This window comes from Zeugodacus cucurbitae, chromosome 6 (genome assembly GCF_028554725.1).
Source record: "Zeugodacus cucurbitae isolate PBARC_wt_2022May chromosome 6, idZeuCucr1.2, whole genome shotgun sequence".
NCBI classification, from domain to species: Eukaryota; Metazoa; Arthropoda; class Insecta; order Diptera; family Tephritidae; genus Zeugodacus; species Zeugodacus cucurbitae.
In genome coordinates this window covers 63,332,680-63,350,407 of record NC_071671.1, presented here as the reverse complement: position 1 = coordinate 63,350,407, position 17,728 = coordinate 63,332,680, and the positions used below count along the sequence as shown (strand labels likewise).

The 17,728-nt window shown below is 36.5% G+C and overlaps 5 protein-coding genes across 12 annotated transcripts in view; 4 read left to right on the top strand and 1 right to left on the bottom strand.

The window, feature by feature from the left end:
* LOC128922610 (uncharacterized) overlaps positions 1-17,728 on the top strand; it is a 367,146-nt gene that overhangs the window by 122,589 nt on the left and 226,829 nt on the right. The gene's annotated exons all lie outside the window — the stretch shown is intronic.
* Positions 1-17,728, bottom strand: part of LOC105209321 (protein Wnt-5) — a 205,090-nt gene that overhangs the window by 75,539 nt on the left and 111,823 nt on the right. For 3 of the 4 annotated variants that reach the window (XM_011179676.3, XM_054233708.1, XM_054233709.1), the window contains exon 3: positions 15,215-16,910. In XM_011179676.3, the coding sequence (XP_011177978.1) occupies positions 15,215-16,910 (1,696 nt within the window). Of the gene's footprint in view, positions 1-15,214; positions 16,911-17,148; positions 17,310-17,728 lie in introns of those variants that run through there. The other variant, XM_054233706.1, reaches the window with a different exon arrangement.
* On the top strand, positions 8,912-9,464 carry LOC114803646 (uncharacterized). Of its 2 annotated transcripts, none has more exons than XM_054233717.1 (2): positions 8,912-9,136; positions 9,267-9,464. In XM_054233717.1, the coding sequence occupies exons 1-2, from the start codon at positions 8,963-8,965 to the stop codon at positions 9,432-9,434; spliced, it is 342 nt and encodes a 113-aa protein (XP_054089692.1). In that variant the 5' UTR covers positions 8,912-8,962; the 3' UTR covers positions 9,435-9,464. The 2 variants fall into 2 exon arrangements, with proteins under 2 accessions (XP_054089692.1, XP_028894344.1); XM_029038511.2 differs by having other exon boundaries at positions 8,936-9,136; positions 9,261-9,464.
* LOC105209313 (uncharacterized) lies at positions 10,133-10,750 on the top strand. 2 transcript variants are annotated; one of them, XM_029038510.2, is made up of 2 exons: positions 10,133-10,394; positions 10,490-10,750. In XM_029038510.2, the coding sequence occupies exons 1-2, from the start codon at positions 10,221-10,223 to the stop codon at positions 10,658-10,660; spliced, it is 345 nt and encodes a 114-aa protein (XP_028894343.1). In that variant the 5' UTR covers positions 10,133-10,220; the 3' UTR covers positions 10,661-10,750. The 2 variants fall into 2 exon arrangements, with proteins under 2 accessions (XP_028894343.1, XP_011177969.1); XM_011179667.3 differs by having other exon boundaries at positions 10,137-10,394; positions 10,484-10,750.
* Positions 14,345-14,965, top strand: LOC105209314 (uncharacterized). 2 transcript variants are annotated; one of them, XM_011179669.3, is made up of 2 exons: positions 14,345-14,611; positions 14,764-14,965. In XM_011179669.3, the coding sequence occupies exons 1-2, from the start codon at positions 14,438-14,440 to the stop codon at positions 14,935-14,937; spliced, it is 348 nt and encodes a 115-aa protein (XP_011177971.1). In that variant the 5' UTR covers positions 14,345-14,437; the 3' UTR covers positions 14,938-14,965. The 2 variants fall into 2 exon arrangements, with proteins under 2 accessions (XP_011177971.1, XP_011177970.1); XM_011179668.3 differs by having other exon boundaries at positions 14,348-14,611; positions 14,758-14,965.

The following is a 17,728-nucleotide window of genomic DNA, read 5'->3' as shown; positions in this document are numbered from 1 at the left end:
TTGCTCTCGTGAGAAAGGTACCAACAGTTTGAAACAAGCTTCGAAACATTCTTAGCGATATGAGCTCTTCGTAGACATAATCAGGGAAACGTCTAAAGAGAACGCTTCTAAAATTAATGACAGATGTTTCTGCCAATCATCCGTTTTCTGGCAAATTTTCGGTCCTAACTTCGAACTCTCAATTGCCAACAGATTCGATATTCCTTGATTTGATATTTAAGCCTCAGAAAACTTATAAACTTTGAATGGTCTAAGTTTAAGCATTTCAGCGAGAAAGAACGATGAGTATTCTCATGATAATTGTTTCTTACAAGGAGCTACAACATTATGGGCAATAAATTCTAAATATTTTTAAACTATCTATCTTCTGTGAAACGCACATTCCACCCTCGGATACCAATTTTATTCAGTTATTAATGGCGTTTACTTTCCAAAGCTTCAGCGAGAGCTTTCATAAACAAAGCGGCGTTGAGAAGTCAGAAGTAAACTAACCATGAAACAGCCTTTTCGACAGTTTTAGTTATGCAAAACATTCATCCCCCTAAAAATTCCAACACTGTTTCGGCAATACGAGTCGTATCAGATAATTTATTGCCGTCAAAAAATTACAAAAAAAAGCTCAAGTGTAACTCTGACTCTCCCAAACACCAAACGCCCTTCTAAGTCTACATAGCCAACAGTCTGCCTGCTTTGGCTAATTGCTTTCTAAAATACTCAAATTATCACAAATGGACACGACCACGAGCGCTTGAACTAATTTCCATTTTAATTGTAATAAAGTACAAAATTACACTCCAGCTATGCGAACGCAATTTGAATAATGAATTTTTGCGTGAAAAAAAAAAAACACAAAAATAAAATAAACTTGAAAAGAAATTTATGTTATCACAAAACAGAAGCAAAAAAAAATATTTGAAAAAAGTAAATTGGAAGAGGAAAATATTAATTAAAGGAAGATGCCACTTGCAGGTGTAAATCTTTTATCAACACAGCCATCAGCGTCGGCTCCATTACAACCCTTGGCTAATGGTGACTAATTTAATGGCAGAAATCACGGAGAGTACAAAGAATGACTTACAGTGGGAGTATACTATATGTAAGTACGTATATTAGGGTGGTTGTTAAAAAGTGTTTGAGAAATAGATTTTAGTTTAACAATCTTTATTTAGCTTCGATTTAGCTTATAAACACTTAAAAAAGTGCTCTTTGAGAGGTAGAAACCTTACTACAGAGATTGCTGTCAAATCAGCTGACAAAATAAACTTATGTGTATTGACGTGTACGTTCAGTATACTTCGACAAATCTTCAAAGAAAGTAAAAAATAAGAAGAACGTTAAAAAATTGTGTTTATATCTTCCGGAATCTCATGTTTTTTTAGATTTTTACCGTTAGATCAACTTCATTTATAATTTTTCAAAAACTCCAGTTTAGACTTTCAATGTGAGTTTCAAGAGCTTCTCTAATCTAGCTTTTATGCAACAAACCTTATTTCCGATTGAGGTGTGGTTTGAAAGGTAAGCACAGCTATGCTAGGTGGAGGAGAGCAAGATTGGAATTTCTTCCAACATTTTAGTACCACCCTAGTGTGTGCACCGCCTTACGCGCCATTGAAATATGTAATTCATTTTACCTTGTACTCGTAATTAGGTGATTTGCATTCATACGCCCGTGCCACAAATGGCAAAGCGAGTGAGCGCGTCGTGCCACAAATAAATGCGGCACAGTGTCAAGCACGACAAGGTGAAGAAAAAAATGAGAATAAGAATGAATAAAAAAAGCATTTAAGGGCATTAAACGTGTGGCAAAGGAGATGCTTGGAGCAAATATTTAATTGAAAAAGCAAGTCAAAGGCAAAGGAAAAATGAAATAGCGAGCTGAGAAACGCTCAAAACGCTCTACACATATATATATTTTTCTATATATTTCTATACACTATATAGAAAGCAAATGCGTTAACTTGCCGCACGGGGCTACAATTGGTTACAGCAACACCAACAACTAATTGGCTAGCGGTCAGGTAGATCTAAAGCTACACGCTGCAACAGATAAGTGCTGTGCGTGCGGCGTGGCGTGGCATGGCAACGTGACAGCCGGCAGTTAGTGTTGCAGAGCGCAAAAAAAAAAAATTGATAGGAAAAACTCTGCAATCTCAACTATGAATATTAAATACGGCACTTTGTGGTTAATTGCAAGGAAAAAAACGCGCCATGTAAAAAGGTGCACATGCAACAGCAGCGACAGCGCAATAAAGCTTACAGCGGCGGGTGAAAATGAAGCAGTTGCAAGTGAAAGCCGAGCAAAGATAACCGTTGATGATCTAACGGCTAAGCGCAGCAAACGAATCACTGCGAGGGAAATAAGCGCAAGAGAAAAAACCGTTATTGCGAACAAATAGCAGGAGAAAGGAGAAAACTGAAATTGAAATGCTCATAGCCAAGTTTTGTGGTCAACGATGTTAGCATAATTTATGCGCTGGCGGATATCATTGCCACAGCAGAGACGTTGCATGCAACAAAACAAACAAACAATCATTCGTCCTGAATCGCTGCATGGAAAGCCACTAAGTCAGTCAGTTAGTCAGCCAGCCAGGCAGCCAAACAGTTGGTTAGTTAGTTCGTTAGTGAGCGTGTTGGTGCGCAGCGCCGTCAGCGTTGGACATGAATGACGCGAGGGAAAACAAATTACAGCGTGCAAATACTAGAAGAGGAGAGGGCAACAAACCGAAGTGGCAGAAGGAGAAGGAGCAACAGCAACAAGAGGCGCAACAAAAGCAGGAGCTGCAACAGCAGTGAAGGAGAAACAACTCAGCTAAGCATATTTGTATGTATGTAGTAAATGAGCGTATAGCAGAACAATAATAAAAACAATAACAAATAAGCGCAAAAAAAGAAACGAAATGCAAATGGGACGTAAATTGCTGCTGCAACATAACCTAAATGGCGTCATTTAAAAAAAATACTCGGTAACGCAATGAAAGCAGGAAGCAAAGGGTGCAGCAATGCGAAAAAAGAAACCAAAAACAAAAAACTTTGAATGAACATGGAAATTGCAATGAAAAAATGCCAAATGAAAGAAAGAAAAATGTGAAAGTGGTAAATAAAAGTGGAAATATAAATGCGAGCAGCGGAAAGAAGCGATATGAAAAGCCATGAAACTAAATAGAATGTGATAAAGTGGAACGAAGCGAAATAACAGCAATTAAAAGTGAAAATGAAACTTCTTTAAGGAGTGAAATTTGTTAATTTGCGAAAAGTGAACGGGAAAAATTGTGTGATGAGAAGGAAATGGCGAAAGTTGAAACTTTTTTGAACTATCTTTCTTTTATAATGCATATATAGACCGCATTTTCAAGATCACCACTATTCCTTATTTGAGTCGAAGAGCAAAAATGCGGTTACACTGTAGTAAATTATGATACGGACTGCAAATATTGAGAGGGATCTTATTGATCTAGTCTGCGTTGGTTTCTAGAATTTTCAGCGAAATTTTGTTTTGGTCTCGTTTAAACTATAAAAGGGATCTCAGAGACCATAAACTGACAAAGAACGTGACTTAATAACTAAAATCCTTGTGTATTGAGAAGTCGTTCTTGTGTGATCTATATTCGACAAGATACAAAAAAAGAACAAATCCTGCGTCATACGCCTAGCTATGATGAATTTGATACCCAGAAAAACAACCAGTAGTCGATGTAATCTATGTATCTTCAAGTAGAAATGTCTTTACTTTCTCTATGTATTCGATCGAGGAGTATAAACTACTTGCTTGAGATACATCTGGACGATCCATACTCAAATTTTATATAAATTATACTTCCAAATTTATCCTTGAATAATCAATAATTAACCGTTAAACATGATATGACCTTTTTTTACAATAAACATATTCTTCGCATTCCTTAGGATTTTTATCACCAAATATGCCTTTGGAACTCCAATAATTTATTGTGAAAAAGTCTTAACCGAGTCGTACAAAGTTTCGCATTCACACCTGGCATCATTTCTCGGTCTCATTCTCCATATTGATCTCCTCTTATCATACCTTCTTCTTTAACTCTTCAAGTACAAGACTTATTATTCGTGTAGATTTTAATCATTTAGACCTGACTTAGCTTCACTACAATAATGCCAATGAGATTCTCTAGCTGAGAAATTCCGTACCCCAACTGATTACAGGAAATGAGACTTTCCACGCCTCAAATCAGTCTAATGGAACACAACTAATACCAACCAACAATTGCAAGAAATACAATAGATGCTTTGAGAATTCTTATCTCTTCTATCTTCAACTCAAAGAGCAAACTTCTTTTCACATACACACTCCCCGGACCGAACGAGCGTGTTGAAGCGGTAAATGGCAGGCAGACATAAGTCCAAGATGCGCCTAAGATCTCACACAAAAGTCAAGCACTGCGCATATGTGCTTTTTGACTGCAACAGCTGCTGCTAGGTTGTTTGGTTGGTTATTTTGCGCGACCTACATGTGTAAAAAGGCGCCGAGCTGCATTGAAATGTTCAAGCAATTTCAGATAATATCAGCAGCCATATAAAAGTCTGTGTGCATCTGAATGCCGACTCACGTGCCATTCAAGCATCACAATTGTGTTTGCATGAAGTGTACATATGTGCCCCATGTGGCATGTGGCATGTGGCAATAAGCATTGAAGGACACTGAGGCATGCATGATTTTATAGAAAAAATCTAGAAATCTACACGTCTCTGGCGTGTAAACAACAACTAGCAAAACAAGTTACAACACATATCAGTTAGAAGTGAAACTGCTAAACGTACTCAAATGCATAACTGCATATACATATATATATATGTGTGCATTTTTGAATGGCTGCTGACGTGCGCTGCTCAATGTGGTGCAAGCGCATGCGCCATGAAGTATGCAACACGCAAAGGAAGTAAACTTGAATGGAATAGCAGATGAACATATCGGAATGCATGTATAGACACGATAGGCTCATGCTAGAGTATACAATATCGTGTAGTCGCTATTTTTGGGATTCTAAAAATGCATGTCAGAAATATCGGAATTTTTCGGAATATATAAAATAGGAGTGATTATGACTCCTTTTATAATAACAAGCTTATGTATAAGTTGAAACCTTGGAATCCCGAAATTATAAATAACATATTCGGTATGGTTACAATTTCTTTATAAGTTGAAATCCCGAAATCCCAAAATTTTATATAATATTTTCGGGATCCGGAAACCCCAAAATTTTACAATTTCCCTTAATGCAAACAATAAATACTTTGAAATATCAAAATCCCGAATCTAAAAATAATATTTTCGGGATCCCGAAACCATTAAGTGTTAATATTTCATATATGTATTCTTAATACTTATGCACGTACATATAGTATATTAGTTCGTGTTGTAGGCCAAACACATGCACGGCCGCTTATCACTTGCAACTTTGTTGCAACATTATTTGCTTTTTTATGCAAAGAAAAAGCGCCGGCGTTGCAGCTGGCAACGATTGCAACATTATCACGTGGCGTAGCGAAAAAGTGAAAATGCATGCCACTGCGGCACGCAAAGCACATGTGATGAATAAACACATTTACCAACCGAAGTGTGTTTGTATGTGTTGGCGTTTGCCTTGTTGTAGCATCAAAAGCGGATATCCTTTCTACAGCCGTCATTGAAATGCTTCCGCTGCAATGCTCAATGCTTCACCGCACCGCTTCACTACACCCACACAAGCAACATCCATACAAGCAAGCAAGCATACATTTGTATTTGTATGTTTGTATATGTATGCGTCGGCGTGTGCTTGCAACCACTAGCACTTCTGCTTCATTTCCGCCACAAACGCCGCATACGAACTTTTGTAGTTTTTCCTGCAGCACACCGCAACACCTACAAACACATGCAACCAACCACCCACCCACCAGCGCGCGCCTTCTTTGCTTGCATTTTTATGTTGTTTGCCACATATTTTATTTGAGGCGTGTTGCAGCTGTGCACACTCCCTCACCCATCCGTCTCTTCGTCCGCTGTTTGTCTTTTATGCATAGATATGCTTTTGTTGTTGTTGTTGTGGTTTTTTCTTTTTCTCCGCTTTACCTACTGGTGCAGTGAATTATGAAAATACGCTTGTGTAAAGCATAGTCTAAACTGTAGCTCAGCGCTCTTCTAGCATGAATTCAGAAATTTTCTTACAAACACACACACTTACACTCGCACACATGCCACCGTAAACGTTTTGTTTTCTTTGTTTATCAGCGTTGTATGCAAGTAAAAGTAAATCTGTGCACTTTCCTGTGCCACCATTTTTACGCTCGTGCCACAGATAACTGCACGTCCATACATCCGGCAGCTTGCGCCTTTTACCTTCCACGCCCACATTTTGTTTATGTTGGTTTATAAAATATCCACTTTGACGGTTTTTAATGTAATAAAACTAAAAGTAATTTCATTTTTTGAAATAATTTTGTTTTTCTTCACCAGCGTCTTCCGTTGCCGCATAGTCATGTTGCCTTGCCACATGCACACAAGTGTGGGTGTTTGTATGCGTGTGTCTGTTAGCTTCTTGTGCTTTTTCGGTTGGTCGCCTAGCGGCATTCAGCTGCTGCAGCATGTTTTTTCTGATAAATTTTCGGTTTGCTTTATGCATTCTGTTGGCTTGCTGCCTGCTTAGCTGCTGCATTTGTTGGCCGCAGGTGTACGGGCCAAGCTGTACCACCGCAGCAGCAGCAGCTTCTTTCTATTCATATGAAAATACTGTGCTTTCTTTAATGGCTTGTAACCTTAACCTGTCTGGCGGCTTTATGCGCCTTTTGCCTCGCTTTGCTTTTGGGCTTTTCTGTCTTTCTTTCGTGTTTTTCCGTTTTTTTTTATTCTTCAAATATTTCAAGCATTTGTCGGTGTGCTTATTTCATTCCTCTGCGGCTCTTTTTGGGTATTATAAAGTTGAATCTAAATTAAATTTCAGAATTTTTCAGTTAACTGCAATTGGCCATAAAAGCTTTTAAGCCTGAATAGTGATATAAATTCCTTTGGAGAGATTATTATACCGTTTTTTTTTTACTTGGCTTCCAGTATTTTTTAGTTGCATCGGTAGCGATTTAATGTCATAATGCAGCTAGTGTACTCGGAGGCAAGTGAAATATACGACGCTTTCAATGTAATATAGGGTTAAAGTATAACACTAGGTTATGGTATTAGCTAGCAGCTTTTTATGGTAGGCAAAAATATATCGTAAAGCGAGAGATGGTCAATAAAAAGTAGCAAAAGAAGCGTTTAAGTAACTATAGATCACAAACAAACTAATAAATATGAAATATTAGCAGAGTATATGCCAGCTCAGACAACTCTCTTCAGAAGCAAGAGAAAATAAAAAATAAGAAAATACTTCGAAGATCAAAAATTCTTAAAAGAAGAAGATTTTAGACTCTTTTTATGGGAAGAATTCGAAATCTTGGTATTGTTCTTAAGCCACTTATTATACTCTCGCAACAAATTGCTAAAGAGACTATTATAGTTTTGTTCACATAACGGTTGTTTGTAACACCCAAACCTAAACGAGTTAGATTTAGGGTTATAAACATTTGTATATCAAAATGATCAGGGTGACGAGTAAAGTTCCAATCCGGATGTCTGTCAGCCCATCTGTCCGTGCAAGCTGTAGCTTGAGTAAAAATCGAGATATCCTGATGAAACTTGGTACATGTATTTTTTGGCACCATAGGAAGGTTGCTTTCGAAAATGAGCAAAATCGGACCACTGCCACGCCCACAAAATGGGGAAAACCGAAAACACATAAAGTGTCATAACTAAGCCATAAACAAGGTTACAAAAGTAAAATTTTGAACAAAGATCGCACTATGAAGGGGCATATTTGGATGTAATTTTTTTGGGAAAGTGGGCGTGGCCCCGCCCCCAAATCGGTTATTTGTATATATCTCGCAAACCAATAAAGCTATATAAACCAAACTTTCTGCAGTCGGTTCTTTTACGTACCCCACCACACACCATGAAATTAGTTGAAATTGGATAATAGAAAGGTTAGGATGAAAATTACTAAAAGTGAGTTAACTCAGTAACGAGAAACGCCAGAAATACTAAATTTCACATAAGAAATGGCAGATGGAAGCTGCACTCAGACATTTTACAAAATGGAAAATGGGCGTGGCGCCGCTCACTTATGAGTCAAAAACCATATCTCAGGAACTACTCGACCGATTTCAATGAAACTTGGTTTGTAATAGTTTCCTTACATCCCAATGATATGTTGTGAAAATATCGCTTCACAACCGCGCCTACTTCCTATGTACCAGAACTTTGAAGACTATCTGAATCGCTTACTTTACAATATATAAAGTAAGCACTAGTGAAGATATCGGTGCAGAACTTTGCACAAATACTACCTCTATAGTGTGGCAGCCCCATTCTAAAAATCGCCGAAATCGGACCATAGGTTTTTAAGGTCCCATATATCGAACACGAGGATCTCGGTGCTTCTAACCTAATATTATGGTTTCCAACTTTCAATGGTCTTTATACAATATATGTGACGAATATGTGGGTCAAATTGTGTATTATATAATATAAATAAAGTTAAATAAATAAATTGCGAGAGTATAAAATGTTCGGTTACACCAGCACTTAGCCCTTCCTTACTTGTTTCTTTATAACTCAATCTCTGTATGTTGTTGTATAACCAGTCTCTACCCAGTCTGTTGTTGTATAGTGTTAAAGTGTACAAACCAACACAAAAATAACGGTACTAAGACTGCAAAAAAATTATATGCATAGTCAATTTTAATATTTGACCCGCATTTGCACCTCAGAGAGGGGCATGTTTGATAAGACATAATCAAAACTGTCAATGAACTTGTTTAAAACAGAGAAAGTCTGTCTCTAATCAGAAGCTTACATACATACATAAGTATATTTAGAATGCATGCAATTTGTATATCGCAAAAGTAAGAATCAGTCAACAAAATGAATTCGATTTGGCAAGTTGGTGTGCTATTTGTCATTGTTCCAATCGTTTATACCGCAAGCTCGACTTGGGGTATACGCAATGTTAATGATACCGTAGTTATTGATAAACGGGTGTACTATCCGGCTTCACGATATATGGTACAAACTTTATACTTCGATACACCAGAGTCGGTAAGTTAAATTAATTTCGACGCAATTAAGTTTGTATTGTTTATAGTTCCATTTAGAAATGGTCCTTTGTAGAGCTACTCCATCAATTTGTTTAATTAGTTTTGATTAACTGCAATAATTACAGTATCAGAGCAACAACAAAGTGATTACCGCCATTTATTTGCAAGATCTTTTCCAAGATAATACGGGCCCAGTGAATACTTTGGTGTCTGGTGAACCCGGTTGGACTTATGCCTCAATACAAATGAGAACTCAATATAACGTTGGTTTAAATGTGTCATTTGTTGTTTATGGCTAATAAATAAATAGAAGAAAATGTGTAAAGCAATTTTGTGATTCTGTTATTTTATTTTACATACTAGGTGGTGCTGTGGTCGTGATAATCATAAAAATATAGTTACTGATCGATTTGTTTAAAAATGAAAACAAAAATTGAAAGATAGTGCTGTGATGTCAAGTGTTAAATAATTGAGAAGAAACTGGCGTTTTCAAATGCTGTAATTAGTAAAGTTACCAAGATCACCAGTCGTCTGAGAAATCGAATATTGATGATTCACAATCAAATGAATTATTTATTTACTATCAATAATATCCGCTTGCGAATCAATTCCATCTAATTAAGTGAATGTTATTTCCGTTTCCACAAATCTGTAATTTAGCAGATAAGTCTCTCATTTGCCATAATAAATATAATAGGTTATCATCTCTAAATAGAATTTATGTTCAAATTTGTTCCGGCACTTCTGGTGACAAGCGTGATAAGCGTAAAAGCACCTGTAGCTGTCAAATCATAAATAAATTTTAAAATTTTTATTATTGTCTAGATGCCATAACAGCTTATAAAATTCATTATCAATACACATAAAGATACAGATAACTCTTTTCACTAACTAACTTTTACATATCAGTGCTTAATAAGATTCTTAGAAATATCGCGTTTGATAAGAAGTCATAATCTAAACTTTCTAAAAGTATATAAAGCAAAGACAGTTTGATCAATATCAACATTGGCTATACACACTTCATACAATTTGTATATTAACTGTTTTTAAGTATTTAGCAAAGACAATAATTAATAAACAAAATGAAGGTTATTGTGCAAGTTTTTGCGCTCTTCGCCATCGTCTCGGTCGCTTATTCCGCCAGCTCGACTTGGGGTGTGCGCAATTCTACCGATTCCGTTATTATCAATAAACGTGTGTTCTATCCAGCTGTGCGAAATGTTGCGCAGACTTTCTACTTCGATATACCAGCGTCGGTAAGTTACATAAGAAATTATCTAGAAATTGTTTTTCTAACCAAGTTATTGTATTTTAAAATTATTTTTATTTACTCTAATAATTGTAGTTTCAGAGTAACAGCAAAGTGATTAGCGCCATTTATCTGCAAGATCAATTCCAAAACAGTACCGGTCCAGTAAATGCTTTGGTGTCTGGTGGACCCGGTTGGACCTATGCCTCGATACAAATGAGAACTCAAAATAGCCTTGGTTTAAATGTAACACTTGTTGTTTATGGCAAATAATTAAATAAATTTAATAAAATTTGTAAAATTTCATTATTTAAACCCCTAAGTGCTGATACGGTCAATATAAATAAATATAATATATATATATACATCTGTATTTGATTAATATGGGTAAGATGCTTGTTTTTCAAAGTCCACTTAGTAAAAATTTGAATGTCGCCTGAAAATGCAGATATTCAGTGTTGTTGTGGAATCTGACAGTTGTCGGAATCAGAATTCAAATCGACAAAAAATTCTGGTTCGTGTCATGAATTCTGATATTATTGGTTTTATGCTTTGGAATCAGAAATTCTATTGGTTTTAGGTGTCATGGAAACCAATTTTATCGGTTTAACTATCAGAAACAAACCAAGAGCTTCAGTGCTGACAGATTTGAGATATTTTGTTCAAATTTATTTTGATTTGCCGTTAAAACGCTTTGAAAAAAATATAATTATTATTAAAAAATAAGATAACAACGCTAAATGACGTAATTATTGAATTCAACGTAAAACAAGTAAGGAAGGGCTAAATTCGGGTGTAACCGAACATTTTATACTCTCGCAATTTATTTATTTAACTTTATTTATATTATATAATACACAATTTGACCCACATATTCGTCACATATATTGTATAAAGACCATTGAAATTTGGAAACCATAATATTAGGTTAGAAGCACCGAGATCCTCGTGTTCGATATATGGGACCTTAAAAACCTATGGTCCGATTTCGGTTCGATTTTTAGAATGGGGCTGCCACACTATAAATGTAGTATATGTGCAAAGTTCTGTACCGATATCTTCACTAGTGCTTACTTTATATATTGTAAAGTAAACGATTCAGATTGTCTTCAAAGTTCTGGTATATAGGAAGTAGGCGTGGTTGTGAAGCGATTTGGCCTATTTTCAGAACATATCATTGGAATGTAAGGGAACTATTACAAACCAAGTTTCATTGAAATCGGTCGAGTAGTACCTGAGATATGGTTTTTGACCCATAAGTGGCCAACGCCACGCCCATTTTCCATTTTGTAAAAAAATCTGAGTGCAGCTTCCATCTGCCATTTCTTATGTGAATTTAGTGTTTCCGACGTTTTTCGTTAGTGAGTTAACCCACTTTTAGTAAGTTTTAACCTAATCTTTGTATGGGAGGTGGGCGTGGTTATTATCCGACTTCTTTCATTTTTGGACTGTATTAGGAAGTGGCTAAAAAAACGACTGCAGAAAGTTTGGTATATATAACCCTATATCTAACTCGTTTAGTTTTGGGTGTTACAAACAACCGTTATGTGAACAAAACTATAATACCTTCTAGGAACTTTGTTGCGAGAGTATAAAAATAAAATATTCTAAGAATTTTACAAAATAAGTAATTCAGATTAGATAATGGAAATATCTAACTTTTTATATAAAAGTTAAACAATATACAGTGGAACTTCCATAACTCCAAGATCTCCATTACTTGAACTTTTAAATTGGCAATAGCGTTTAAAAATCAAATTTCATACAAATTTCCTTCCATAAGTCAAATTTCTATAACTCGAACTCTTGAAGTGGCATTGAAATGGAATTCTATACAAATTTCCTCGAAGTTTTTTTGTGGATTATGGTGATTCGAGTTAGAGAATTTCCACTGTATATATACACTTATATAGGTACATTTTTACATAAAAATAATTACTATTTTTGACTTCCTTTGAGCATAAAGCGAATTACTGTGATTCCTTAAAACTTTAATTTATTCGCCAATTTACTTTCATTGCCAATTTATAATTCCAAAGACATGTCTTGCTAATTTTTCCCCATGAATAAATAGCCGAACAGCTGATTCGAATATTGGTTTGCTTATATTCGAAAAGACGAAAATCCAATCAGATTCTGTTACACCAATGAAAATCAGAATTGGTTTGCCATTCTGACATTCAGCAAATCTGTCTTAGATTCCACAACACCCCTGATTGATGAAAATCTAAATAGGTTTGAAAGATGTATACGCTATGTTTGTTTGTCCAATCCTTGGAGAGAGAATATATATACATATAAAAATAAATATCGGACTATTGTCACACCCACGAAATGACTCTACAAGATTTCTATTTCGAACAAACTTAGTGGAAACGTCTCTTCATAGCATAAGATGATACAGTTTGAAATAAATAAATGAAATCGAGAGACTAATACCACGCCTACTTCGTGTGTGATTTCATCTTAACATTTATTAGCTTTTTAAATTAAACAGTGGATAGTTTAGCACAATAGATCCTTCGAAACTATACTTTTTCAAAATCGCGGACCAACATGAGAATCTCCTTGCCTATGCTGGACTTTATGTCGGCTAGTTTGTGAAATATCTTAATGAAATTAAATGCGTATTTCTCCTGTTAATAATGTGTTCTGATTAATATTGATTTAGTAGTTCCTTCATGTTGTTTCAGAACTCCTTTCGCATATTTCAGTTATTATGTGAAATATTTCATGGATACAAACAAGCGAGACTATTCCTAATCGTTTATGTCGTTCTTTTATTAGGGTTCTATACTTGGGTTCTGTTCTTGATGCATAGTTCTTTAGCTGAACATTGGAATTTATTCACTGTACTTATAGTGATAAAGGAAAACTTCTACAAATTTCTAACCTAAGACAATATCTCTAGTATAGGGACAGGAGGTCTAACATTCTGTTTAAGCTGAGCCTCTACCGTTTTACCAAAACCATAATCCTCAGCTCTGATCGGAGCTCGAAATCTATATCATATGTATCGGTTTAATAGATTTTTGGATTTGGATGGAACTATACAAAACTCGGCTGGCTATTAGACTAAACTAATTTTTTCCGGGAGATTTTGTCATAAGTAAAAAACGAGAATTCTTCGATTTCGAATTTAGCCTCCAAAATCGAAATATTTTAATACGAAGTTCGAGAAAATAACTTAAAAATCATTATTGATTAAACAAAAAATTGAAAATCTAGATGTATTCTTAATTCAATGGTATGTAAAAATTTTTCGTCAAGCTTATACGACACATGTTATAAGGGGTCGAGTATTTTTTTTATAAATTGTCGTGTATTTTTTTTTCGAAGATCAAGTTTGGCTCTCCATTGCATCTGTCTTATAAGCTTGACCGAAAAATTTTATACACCATTGCATTAATAGGAAAATGTAGATTCTACTCATATTTTGAATTTTTTAGAAGCCCTATTCTGCAATTATTAACATAAAAAAATACTTTGATCAAATATTAGATTATTTATGCTATTATAACCTATTATTATTAAATACCTGTGACTTCCGCTTTCGTATTAAATTCGCTAAATTAAACAAATGTTATCTGTACACGTGTCAAAAGATCACAATTAAGAGTTAAGTAGATAAGACTATTATTTGCAATGGTATAAGAGGTAATCATCTATAAATAGAAGTTCCGTACAAATTTCTTCCGGCACTTCAGATAGATGATAAGTAAAAAAGTACCACTTAGTAGCCAGTACACAGTCGTCAAATCATAAATAAATTTGAAACATTTATTATTCTCTAGATGCCATAAAATATTATTAAACCCAATATCAGTACCCGTAAAGGCACTGATAACTCTATTCACTTATTAAATTTCACCTATCAGTGCTTAATAGGATTCTCAGAAATATAACGTTTGATAAGAAATTACGAACCAAACATTCTAAAAGTATATAAAGCAAAGACAGTTTGGTCAAAATCAACAGTAACTCCTGGCGGTTCAAGCAATTAGTATTTTAGCTGATATCAAATAGCAAAGATAAAAATTATTAAACAAAATGAAGGTTATTGTGCAAGTTTGTGTGCTCTTCGCCATCGCCGCCGTGGCTTATTCCGCCAGCTCGACCTGGGGTGTGCGCAATTCTACCGATGTCCTAATTCTCAATACACGTGTATTCCATCCAGCTGTGCGAAATATTGCGCAGACTTTCTACTTCGATATACCAGCGTCGGTAAGTTACTTAAAGAAATTAGCACAGATTTGCCTTCCGAGCCAGTTAAGTTTTGTTGCCATCTTGGTCCCACTTTGAATAGGCCAATTGTAACATTACTCAGTCAATTATTTTGAATTAGTTTTGATTATCTTCAATAATTGCAGTATCAGAGCAACAACAAAGTGATTAGCGCCATCTACTTGGATGACCAATTCCAGAACAGTACAGGTCCAGTAAATACTTTGGTAGCTGGTGGTCCCGGTTGGACTTACGCCTCGGTACAAATGAGAACCCAAACTAGCATTGGTTTGAATGTAACAGTTTTGGTTTATGCCAGAAATTAAATAAATCGATGAACATGGAAAAAGTATAGATATCTATTGTATTATTTTACACGCTAGATAGTGCTGTTGGTCGAAATATTTAAAAAAAAATCGATTGGAATGTGAAAATTTTCAAAATGTGGATTATGTCGTTTTTCAAAATGTGAAATTAATAAAATTTGTAAGATCATTTACGGTCTGAGAAATCGTATAATGGAAATCTTCTCTACATCGTTATAAAATAAATTGTTTGAATACATCACAGTGTAATTATATCTATCTTCTTTTTTCGACTTACCTGTATAGCCGCTCTAGCACCTCGACTTATGGCCGGCATAACACTCGTATGCAGCACGCACTGTTTCTTCTGTCCGTATGTCATGCCATCAACTTGATAGCAATTATCGGGATTCAAATCGATTGGCTCCGAATAGGCCGGTACCGTAGGACTTGGAGTGCTGCCATTTACCGATGACATAGCCAGTTGATCGGCATTGGGCACAACAAAATCACGCGCTCCAGTTATAACGGTATCACGTTCAAAGTAACTCGTACTATATTTAGCAGCGATTTTATCATTACTTCCGGCGCGACGTCCTTGTTGACCGCCACCTATATTGCGACGCTTATGATGCGAACGTTTAGAACGTGAAAGCACTTGCAATTCACCTTCATCGATACGTATTGTGGGTAACGTCGTTGTTTCCGCACTTTCGTTGTAATGTTTCTTGAAAGAGTCGGGTATCTCAATGGAAACTGCAAAACGTTTGGTATTGTTCAGGGTCTGTATATAGGGTTCATAGTGTGGTCTCAAATATTCGCGCTGTTCGCGTAGCAATTGTTCGCGGTGCCGTTGACGTTGCTGCTCTTCGCGCTTACGTTGACGTATGCATTTCGGCGAGTCTGGATTGCGTATGCACAACGGTTTTTTGGTGGGTCGTCGCGGTGTAGTGCTGGTCATAGGTGTTGTAGACTCTGGTGTGGTCGTTGTTGTGACGGCCACAGTTTGTGGCATACCAGCTGCTGTTTTATCAAAATTGCGACTTCTCGCATCACCGCTACCACCACCGTTTGTATCATTCTTGATCGTCTGATCATTCAGTAGTAAGACTTGTGGCACAATTGTAATTTTGTCGCGCGCATTCATGCCCGCTTGTGAGAGAAACACCGACATACCGCCATCGTCTTCATCGTCGTTGTGATAGTAGCCACCGAAAGGTTGACCGCCGGGCAATTTCGCGGCATTCGGAAAGGCCGTTTGGCGTGTAGGCGGTGTGACGGGCGCCGAATACTGAAAAATGGAGCGAAATGGACGCGCAGTCGTTGTGGTTGGCGCTAAAACTGTATTTTGCCGTTCTTTCTGCAGACTTGGAAACACAACGAATTTCGATTGGAAATTACTATCGTGCTTCGTAAGATTTTGCAAAAATAAAATATGCTTCTTCAGATCGTCAATATTCGAAGCGAACTCCGGTGTGGCTGGTGTTGTGGGCCGTTTTGTAGTCGTCGTCGTCGTTGATGTGCCACGTGTTGTGGTACCTATCAGCCGTTGTGTGGCCATCATTGTACGCGGATCTGGTGAGGCATTCTTTAGCGCCATCGGCACTATAAATTTTCGATCTTCATCTGTTAAACTTGTGGGCAAACCATTCTCATCGGTATCCTCATCAAGTAAAATAATTTGTTTTTGATCCATTTCTTCTTGTATCGGATGGCGTCTTCGTTGCGCCATAACAACGCCACCGCTACCATAATGAGCATTACTGCTCGTGCTCGCCGCGGCATTCGGTATCTTTTTGGTTAGATCGGCTTTCACGAAACCCGTCGTCGAGTCACGCAAATCGACAGGCTTTATGAATGTGCCCAATTTGCGTAAACCCTCCTGATGCATGAGAGCCTGCTCATCTTTGGTGATATTGAGTGGAACACTGTTGTTCGCGAGCACTTCTATGTCGTTGCTGAATTCGATGAACGGTGATTTCACGCCCAGGCAGCTGGAAGGAGATGAAGAGAGAAATATTTGGAATTAATCATGGAAACAAGAATTTGTATGCAGAGAAGTAGAAGATTTGAGATAATTGGGCTTTTGAAGAAACACATATACATATTGCGGTACTTCATAAATGTTCGAGGAATAAAGTTTTTTTTTTATTCTTAAAACCAAGGTAAATGAATTAAAATCAAAAATCTCGTCGTACAAACTCTTTGTTACCACTAAATTCTTTAACATACCCCAAAGAAAGCACTCTTCTTACACAAGATAGTATTCCACGACCCTTGTCACCAAAAGCCAAAACAAAATGCAATGAAAAATTGACAGCTAAAATGCAGTGACAGGGCCAATAGACAAACAAGTAAGCGTCAGACAATACATGCATTTACATATGTACGAACCAGCGCCGATTATGAACCGAACAATGAATTGACAAATACACGAGCGTGGAGCAAAAAGCTGGCAGACCCATTGGCAGACAGAGCGCAGCACAAAACTCTTGTCAAAGACTTTTGTAGACAAATGTGCTCAAATGTGTAAATGTCAGTTGGAAATGTCAAGTGAAACAAATCGTATCAGAATATAAAAAAAAAATGGTATGTAATCTAAAGAAAAGACTACACAAAAAAGCATGAAGAAACGAAGTATTGGTAAATATGTATGCGAACGTGTGAGTGTAGAACCAAGTAATCACGTACAATTTGACAACTAAATCAAGCGGAAATTTCAAGAATAGTTATTGTTGTTGCTGTTGCATTTGTGAATGACCAAAAATTTCGTAGCAGACGATGACAATCGTCTCGGATAGCAATTCTGTTA

Excerpts from the sequence above, each read along its gene's own strand:
- LOC114803646 (XM_029038511.2), top strand. The coding sequence starts at position 8,963 with ATGAATTCGATTTGGCAAGTTGGTGTGCTATTTGTCATTGTTCCAATC. Across the intron at positions 9,137-9,260 it reads ACTTCGATACACCAGAGTCG|TATCAGAGCAACAACAAAGT; the intron begins GTAAGTTAAATT and ends CAATAATTACAG.
- LOC105209313 (XM_011179667.3), top strand. The coding sequence starts at position 10,221 with ATGAAGGTTATTGTGCAAGTTTTTGCGCTCTTCGCCATCGTCTCGGTC. Across the intron at positions 10,395-10,483 it reads ACTTCGATATACCAGCGTCG|TTTCAGAGTAACAGCAAAGT; the intron begins GTAAGTTACATA and ends TAATAATTGTAG.
- LOC105209314 (XM_011179668.3), top strand. The coding sequence starts at position 14,438 with ATGAAGGTTATTGTGCAAGTTTGTGTGCTCTTCGCCATCGCCGCCGTG. Across the intron at positions 14,612-14,757 it reads ACTTCGATATACCAGCGTCG|TATCAGAGCAACAACAAAGT; the intron begins GTAAGTTACTTA and ends CAATAATTGCAG.